Source organism: Clinocottus analis, unplaced genomic scaffold (assembly GCF_023055335.1).
Source record: "Clinocottus analis isolate CAN_PGR_092001 unplaced genomic scaffold, fCliAna1.0.p SCAF_8, whole genome shotgun sequence".
NCBI classification, from domain to species: domain Eukaryota; kingdom Metazoa; phylum Chordata; class Actinopteri; order Perciformes; family Cottidae; genus Clinocottus; species Clinocottus analis.
Genome location: NW_027176240.1, coordinates 6,369,402 through 6,378,531, shown reverse-complemented (window position 1 = coordinate 6,378,531; position 9,130 = coordinate 6,369,402). Strand labels below are relative to the sequence as shown.

Below are 9,130 nucleotides of genomic sequence, written 5' to 3'. Positions count from 1 at the left end.
ATCCTTAAACCTTTCCGCTCCATACATCTACTGCTGCTTACTGCTGTTGACTGGCCCGCAGCAGCAAACAGCAGCTTATTTAACATGCTATCTGATTCATGTTGATTCATGGACACTAGTTACATCAGTTTATTATACACAGGGAACTTGTCAGTAAGCCGTCTTCTATTTTGTCATATAAATTGTATGTTGATAGCTGCAGTTCTTTTCACTCTGCTCCCTCTTAGGAAATATTTGTCTTTCTATTCTGGGAGTTGACCTAACTGAGCCGAGAGGCGGTTTTTAAATGCTTCAGTCTAATATACTTGTCTCAATAGAACAGGACAATCTCCCACAATTAGGTGGCACATTTAAGAAAACACGTTTCAAATGATTTTACGAACGCAAAGGAAGGTTCTTCAAAGTTTGGATATTTCCTGCAGTCAGATTGAAGAAACATTTACTGTTGGTGGACCACCAAATAGTTTAATAAGAACTGAATTATACATAATTTAACAGTAAAGCACTTATGCAGCTTTCCTAGTATGATATAACACTGTGTAACACCTTAACTCTCACAACACGGGCCTTTTGCTTCATGAAGAATTCAAAAAAAATGTAAGCAACAACGTTTACAGTTTGTTTAAAGCAGTAGGTTTAGGCTTTTAGTCCCAAAGGTGTACAGCATATTGTACAATGACGTCGTATTCTAGTCCATCATCACATTGTGGTTTGTTTTTGTCTTATTCAGGAAACTGTTGATTAATGAATTCGTCGTGTGTAGTCTAAGATTTTTCAGTCCAGACTATAATAACTCTTAAGTCTACAGTTTGGTCCATTCATGGTTCCCCAGGAGCAGCATCATTAGTACACTTTTCAATTCGTATAATACTTTGGTTTTTCACCTTCAAACTGCTGACAATCCCAGCTGCCGCAATTGTACTAATTGGTGCAAAAAAAAAAAGACAAAAAAAAAAAATTAGCAGGCTTAAGCTTGCTAACAGGCTAAACTCGGATGGTGATCATGGTAGACACGTTTCCTAACCACCAGCCTGTTGGTATTCTCATTGCTCGATCACAGAGCTGCTTCTCTATAATGGCTGTGTGTGTGTGTGTGTGTGTGTGTGTGTGTGTATGGAGCAGTGTGTGATGGAAATGTTTTTATTTATAACAGGAAACACAAATCCTCCGTCGCACATTTAGGAGCTTCCGACATGTTTTTTTTCTTCTTCCATTTGTCATGATGAGTCCACGAGTGTTGTTTCTGTGCCCGGTGTTGACGGTGCACACTAACCTCTGTGTGCGTTAGTGTCTCCTCTCCACAACCTCTGAGTGCGAATATACATGTTTGATGGGCCCTCGTGTTGAATTATTGCTGCTACTGTTTATGAAAAAAAAAAAGAAAACTACTGGCAGCAGCTAGCCTAGCTGTTTCCCTTTCTTTCCCGTCTTCAAGCTGAGCCAAAGTAGTCGTCACATGTACCGTACAGACATGATATCAATCCTCATATCTAATCTAACTTTCGGCTAAGGCAGCAATTAAGCAAATTTCTAAAAATGATGAACTGTTCCTTTTTAAGATATGTTGTGGAGTCAATTTGTTTCCTAATTAATGCTCCCCATCTGCTATTCTGGTTCTTTAAAGAGTGAATTATTGAGATGTCTATAGATGGCTAAGTAGGTACCAGATGGACCATAAAAACACTCAAGAAAGATGTAGCCTTGAAGAGACGATGAGAAGACATATCAAATGAATCAATGGTATAAAATAATGACCTGTGTGTGTATTGTTGGTCATCTTTACTTATGTCGTGTACATCATCTTTTTATGTTTTTCTTTATAGGATGAAGGGAAGCAGACAGGCAGTTCTTATGATTTTGTGGTTAAAAAAAAAGGCAAAGAGACAAGAAAGCACTACAAGCTATTGAAGGTATGATGACCAGATGAATGGATAATGGAAGCTGCGGAGGCAGTCCGGACAGACAGTCAGTGATCTCCCCACATGGAGAATATACGATATTTTAGAGCAGATTGCCTCACCCTGCCCACACAGGCTAATTATACAGACTGTCCATGTGAGTCATGTATGGCAGACATGTATAATTGCAAAGACCTACTGTGATAATGAGCTGTGACAAACTGATAGAGATTTTAGGTTGCAAATGTTTTTCCATGCACAGTACATTACATATATTTAAACATGTATGATACACATGTATTGAATGTATTCTGTCTTACACTGTTTGAAAAAGGACTTGTGTTTTATCACATCTTCAATAATCTCAGTAGCTCAGATTTTCTTTTCTTTAATGCTTGCAAAATGATGCTGAGCTTCTGTATGTTCTGTATTTGGTGTGAAGATGCAAAAGGCCATGTCATAAGACGAGTCTTAAAGTTGTAGCAGCGGACTGTTTGTGTTGAAACAGGAAGTACGTTCTTGACAGGACTCAGCCCAGCACTCAGATCAAGGTGAGTGCTTCCTTTGAGCGCGGCCATGGAGACTTTACAGCGTCGCTCAGCACCACGTCAAAGACTGGCAGACAGGACCGCCGGACAGGGAAGGTGACGAGGGCAAATCCACACTCTCACCACGCATACGGGCGCGGACATATTTCCTAACTCGAGGACTCTGAAGTGCACGCACACGCACAAACTTCAGGGAAGCAATTTTAAAGTCCTTTGAAGTTTTCAACTTTAGGGCCACAGTGCAGTCAAGTGAAGCCACCTTCGTTATTACTTTGAAACGCAAACAAGCACTCGCCGAACATTGCGCGAACCCTGCCGGCTGCCATACCGGTCAACACGGTCGGAAGCGTTTGCGGTGAAGGATCAGGCCCTTGTTGCTGCACTCCTGACTTCTCCAGGAGCTTTCTTTGTTTTCTCCTGGGAAACGTCTTTACCTTTCGGTGAAAATGAGCAGAAGATGATTCCGTGTGTATTAGCGAAGGCACACCTTGGTCTAGTACGCCACCGCCAGGCCTGCAGCGCGGGTCAGTGGCTCGCTACACCTTACCCGAGTAGAAGCGCCGCCAACTCGTTGAGTCATAGTAGCGTTGATGAGGAAGATAACAGCAACACCTATTTTATTTGCATCAGTGGTAACTGTGACAAGTGCAAACTTGTTAAATCTTTAACAATTTCTTACTTTGCAAATACAATAGACAGCTCTGAAACACTGGTGACAGCAAACGTCTTCAGCAGATTTCTTCGACTTCAAAATCACTTTCGCAGTACAGGGCTCACGGAGAAGATTTCGGAAAGGTGGCTGAGGTTGTGCTTCTAACAAGATGGAAACTTTTTTTGGATGCTATGTGGAAATAGGCCTGGCTCTTAACCATCCACTACTCTAATATCTAAAATATCGAGTTGGTTTCTTAGATTTACAGGGGAAAAACTTTCTAAACGCAATCAAAATTGATGGCCTCGAACATTTTCATTAAGCGTGTTGTAAAAAAGGTTTAGTTGCTATGTTAATGGCTTCCATGCTGTACAGGTCTTTCTCGGAGACCTCACTGCATTTCTCTAAGTGATTTTAATGAGTGATTCTGCTCACTCGAGATGCAGTAAAGTCCATTTAATTGACTTTCTGTTTTTCTGGTTGTTATATAATTGATAAAACTGGACAAACTTATTCCTCAGTGGTCTTCATCCATCCAGTGACAGTTTGACTAATTTTGCAAGTAGATAAAAACTAAGTGTTGAACACCTGGTAGACAGATGGGCATGTGTCAGTCATGGACATTCGCCATCTGTGTGTACTCAGTATTGACCGTGAAAACAAATCCATTTAATGTACATTAACCAGAAAGATAGTTGAAAATATATCTTTCTCACTTAGAAATATATAGCTTTTTTTTTTTTTTTTTAAAAAGCCCCCTTTTCTTGGTTGGGGTCTCAGGTTGCACTTGCAAGAAGTTTGATTTATTACTTGTTTTCTCCGGTGGCAGCTTCTAAGATTTGCGCTAAAGATCTTGTGGTTTATTAACATGCATCAGCAGTTGGCTCTGTGTGCACAAAAGCAGCAGGTGAGGGAACGCAACAGGAGGCTGGGCACGAATGTTTTGCTTTCCATCGCTCTTTTGAAGCAAACTACAACTTTAAATGTTGCACTCCAAATAAAGTTATCAACCAATCGCTTTGTGTGGAACGCATCTATTCAAGTCTTAGACTCCATAGTCGAAGCCACACAAGCAAACCTAATTACTCCTTTCAACCTTGACAAAGGCAGAGCATACCAGATACACCTTTCACAATACAAGCCCTAATCATATACACTGCACAACTCACCCAGCATTTTTATGTCATAGGAAACTCAAAATAGCTCAGTCTTTGAGGTTATACAACACTTCACCTCAGATTGCCTGGGCAGACACTCCTTTGGATCAATAAGACCACGATAGTTGATTCACTGCGAGTGTAAATTCATTCACACCCTTTATTGAAAATGTGTCACAAGAATTGCGTTGCTGCAGGTATATATGTTGAATTTTGATGCAAAATATTCACAGGCAAGTATTCAGCATTTTCGTATTGTTTATTCGCCCCGGTGTGTAAAGGTCTAAAACTGATACCCAAAAGGTTTTTAAGAACAGAGTCATTTACAGTAAAACATGTGTTCTTGTAATAAGCATGGTCCAGACAAAAATAAAACGGGTAAATGTAGAAAATGCAATGAGCTGGTGATGAGAAAAAATAACTTGTCATGCAGTTGTTGCCTTGCAAACAGTATTTTGCAAATCCAGGATTTTCCCCATAATATTAAAAAATCTCTTTTTTAATAAAGCTTAAACAAAAATAATATGCCTTATTTCAGGCTTTCATTTCCATTATGAAGACAATTTTATCAGCGACCCCATAGTTACAAATACACACAGACAGCATGGCACCGATATTCCAAATATGTTTTCAAGCACACGTCTCAGTTTTTTGTATTATACTTTTTATTTTTTTTTCATATGAAACAAATCAATTCTTTCAATATCTTTTTGAAGTGTGAATGACTTTTTTTTTTTTTAGCATGGATTCTCACAGTACATTCAGTTAATGTTGATCTGAAAGAAAACATCTTTGAACTTGGCACTTAGAAAACAACCACAAAGAATTGTCACCTTTATTGATTTAGAACAAAATTTACAAAGCCATTCAAACAGTCATTTTTTTAATACTTTTATGTTTTTTAAACTCAACTGTTGAGAATATTCAAAATACTCTTTTTAATGTTGCTTCTTTCTCTCTTTGTACTTACAAATATGTACATTAAAGACGATGTCTTGTCACATGTCGTCCCACTGACTCTCCATCACTGGTAATAAAAAGCTTTTTTAAGTGTGTTATTTATATCTCTCTCACACGGTTAGCACTCTGTTTAGCTCGCCACTATCTGTTTGAGCTTGAGTGTCTGTGAGTGTTCGGTGTGCTCAGATGGATGTCCCGTGGCTGGGCTCACTGGCTTCTGGGATGGGTCCTCTTGGCACTGGTTGGTAGGACATTGGCATGGGTGTCTTGACTGGGCTCTGCCGGAAGAGCCCCCCATTGGGTGCCCTGTGTTTGCAGCGGATAGAGGGCATGGTGGCACTGCTGAGGGGCAGGGGCAAGGTCCTGCCAGTGGCGCCCAGTGTCCTTCCTGCCCCATGACCCTCCTGGAGGAAGGTGGTCACAGAGAGCCGTGGCGGTCCCCGATGACCTGGGTAGTCCCGAGCAGACAAGGCCTCTAGGGACTGGCTGGGCTGCATGCTGCCAATGTCCAGGGCAGAGATCTCGATAGACTGGCCTGGCAGCTGTTTGTGGGCCATGTCCTCGTCCAGGAGGCTGTTCAAACGATGGTGGACCTGTTCCAGGTTCACCTCTTTGTCCTAGAGATGGATGGAAAGAAAGGCAGAGCCATAGAGCGTGTGTGGAATAAAAGAAGCCAGGAGAAAGGAGGTTTTAATTGAAGGGAGAGCATGAACGTAATTAAAGAGTGATAAAGAATGAAAGTGAAAATGAATGTGCAGTGAAAGGGATTAGGTGTTATAGGAAAGAATGAGGGACGGGGACAGAGTGTGAAAGGAGAAAGAAAAAGACAGGTTACAATGGTTGTTTCAATATCACTGTCATGACCAGTTTGCATGCACTGCAGTCTACATATTTTTGCGCTCACATGAGTTTCAAGGGTGCTGAAATAACAGGGTTAGTTTCAACTTTATTGAAGAAACCCACATATATTAATTAATGATATACTGGAAATTTTCAAGCAGCCCACATCAAGAGAGACATTATCTTTAAACACTAAATCTTGAATATGGGGTTGTAAAAGGTAATGTCTCCACTTCTGAAATGAACTTAAATGAAGATGTCTCTTCATGCAGAAGTGTTTAAATTTTCTCGTCAATTAGGTGACCACGCGCCTGCATTGGGCGACTCTTGCATGAAGAGCATCTGCTGAGACAGGCTCCAATGGACACAACGATCAAATGGATCAGACTTTGTGACACGGTCAAATATAAAAGTAGTGGTTACTGGCACTATCAAAATAATCTATTCCATTTTTTTTCTTCTTTAACACGGAGGGGAGGGAGAAGCCAAATAAAAGGCAAATTATTCATCAGACAAGTATTGGCTGCACCCTGCCCTCCACACAGCAATATTGTATTCCATCATCATGCACCCATTCAAGTCAAGCCACATTGAAGACCAACAAAACAAAAAAAGCCAAACACACAGGAGAGACCATGGGGTGAGATGACAAATGAAGCAACAACAATCTACCCCGGCCCAGCCCCATGCCCCGCCCCTTCACCCTGCCTGACGCAGCCAATGACCATCCAGTACAGAACGTCAGGCCTCTCCTGACCTGTGTCAAGAGCCTCGGCCTCCTCCCAGTCTCTCTCTCTGTCTGTCCATATGTGCCGCCTCCCTTCTGGTGAAGCGCTTGTTATGTCATTATATGTCAATGGACCAGAAACCCTTTCCAGACCGTAATCCTTTGTCACCTGCTGAAGATCAGAGACAACGATACATAACCAAAACGGTCCCATGTGAATCCGGACATTGACATATAATTGCAATTAATTACTACGTATGTGATGAAAGCTATAGTTTGACATTTTGAGACATACTCTTCTTGGCTTGCCCCCTGGGAATTACATAAAGAGATCTATACCACTCTCATGCCTGTGCACTATGTATAGAGCTGTGAAGTGACAGGAGCAATTTCAGACGACCCGGGTCCAATCATTTTCTTTAGAGATGATGTTAGTCAGCTGACAATTGGAGCGCTTCTTTGGCTAGCCATCTCCTGGCTGTATCTGCTCATGCAACAGACAGATATTAGAGTGGTGTGAATTTGAGCTATATCGATTGCAATTTTCTTCACCAATTCCAATTTTCTTTCCCACAAACTTTAATTGACAGCAAGGAAGAATATTTGCAACCACCCTAAAGTCATCGTAAACCTTCAACAATTCTAAATGTTATTCCTTTGCCCTATTGTCAAAGAGATAACATTGGGTGGGTATTTGCATTACAAAAATCACACTTATTGTGTTTAAATTCAGTATGATTAGCTGCTTATGGCGAGTGTGAGGCAGTATAAGAGGGCAAAATAAAATGTTACATGATTACTAGTAAAGATGTAACTGTACAATTTGTCTTGGCCCATTATTCCTTTAGACTGAATATCGGTTGAATGCATCAAAATGCAACCTCTGATAATGTGAGCTGCCGGTCACTAGAAGCCGGTCACTGGGATAACTCTGAGCTGTGGCCGGTCATGGCTGATCAGCTGAGAATCGATCTGTGAATCTTTGATATTGATCACCTCATCTAACTCCCGGCAAGAACACTCAAAAGGCTATTCCCCAAAAGTCAAACTATTCCTTTGGATAACTGCTGTCTACAGCTTTGAAGTTTCGTTTAAATATTTAAAATTGTCATACTGTCCACATAGTGTATGTTTGTGTTGTCATAGTGTGAGCAATGCTTGGTACAATTTAAAGCGATACTCCACCCAAATCTTATGAATATCAAACACTTGTTCTGCACAGGCTTCAAAGTAAACTTTTTTAACAACAAAGAAAGTATGTGATGAAAGCTGCTGTAGTCAGCTTCAATTCATGTTGAGAAATATTTATAATACACAAATAACTTGTTTTGTCCAAAACAAATTGAAAAAGATGTAAAGCAATTTTTTTTAATTAAATCAGTGGTATAAAATGATGTGAATAGATGTGAATTCTATCAAAACAGCTTGAATCAGATAAATCTTGCTTTATAAAAGACTGAAGTTATTATTCTATATTAGGGTTGCAACAATTTTAAAAAAATGAATTATTAAACCTGTTAAGGTCATTTTTAATTGCTTTATTGAATATGTCAAGTTGATTAGTCTTTAATCTTAACTTTGTCAGGCAGTCTCAGAAAAGTTGTCGCCAGATAATTTTTGCTCAACTAATCAGTTGTTTCTGATCAAATCTACTAAAACATTTGTTTTGTTTTAATTAACAAATAATCAATTCATCATTCCAGCAATACTTGCATTTTGCAATCTCATTTCAAGCCTATGAGGGTGGGTGTTTGATGCTCAAGGATAAGATTTGGGCGGAAAATCGCTTGAAAACATGTCCACAAACACAATAATGGAGCACATAACCATGAGATTATACTCAAACAACACTAACACGTCTGATGTTCTATTAATAAGGAGACAGGGATGTTTGTCTCTTGTGAATCTCACATGACAGCCGTATGTGGTTATTATTCGAGCAGCTGCACACAAAGACTAAAATAGGAATCAACAGCAGTAAGTCAAACTCAATGCGTCAAAAAAACAGCACGAGTGGAGTTTGATTTACTGTGTCTTTTCAGGACAGGACTGGATCTTTAATGGACGTCCTCAGCCAGTGATTCATATTTGAATGTTGGACTGTCAAGTCAAGCAGGTCAATGCTCAGATTCTTTGTTATCTGCTTTTGCTCACACTTTAGTATAGGGATCCATGTCAAGCCTTAGTTGTCTGGACGCCTCATGCAGAGGGGCGGCCCAGTTGACAGCAGCGAGATGAAGTCAGAGCTCTAAAGCATTAAGACTTGAATGGATTAGCTAAAGAGAGCTATTGTACAACTGAAGCACTTATTGATCCAGAAGTACAATTTCAGTATGTGGTTTTGAATT

At 40.2% G+C, this 9,130-nt stretch overlaps 1 protein-coding gene across 5 annotated transcripts in view; it reads right to left on the bottom strand.

Moving 5' to 3' along the window:
- Positions 1 to 4,436: 4,436 nt before the first annotated feature.
- grid1a (glutamate receptor, ionotropic, delta 1a) overlaps positions 4,437 to 9,130 on the bottom strand; it is a 192,092-nt gene continuing 187,398 nt past the window's right edge. For 3 of the 5 annotated variants that reach the window (XM_068568251.1, XM_068568254.1, XM_068568255.1), the window contains 2 exons: positions 6,813 to 6,954; positions 4,437 to 5,832 (listed from right to left, as the gene is read on the bottom strand). In XM_068568251.1, the coding sequence (XP_068424352.1) occupies positions 5,423 to 5,832; positions 6,813 to 6,954 (552 nt within the window). In that variant the 3' untranslated portion in view covers positions 4,437 to 5,422. The remainder of the gene's footprint in view (positions 5,833 to 6,812; positions 6,955 to 9,130) is intronic. The other 2 variants (XM_068568252.1, XM_068568253.1) reach the window with 2 other exon arrangements.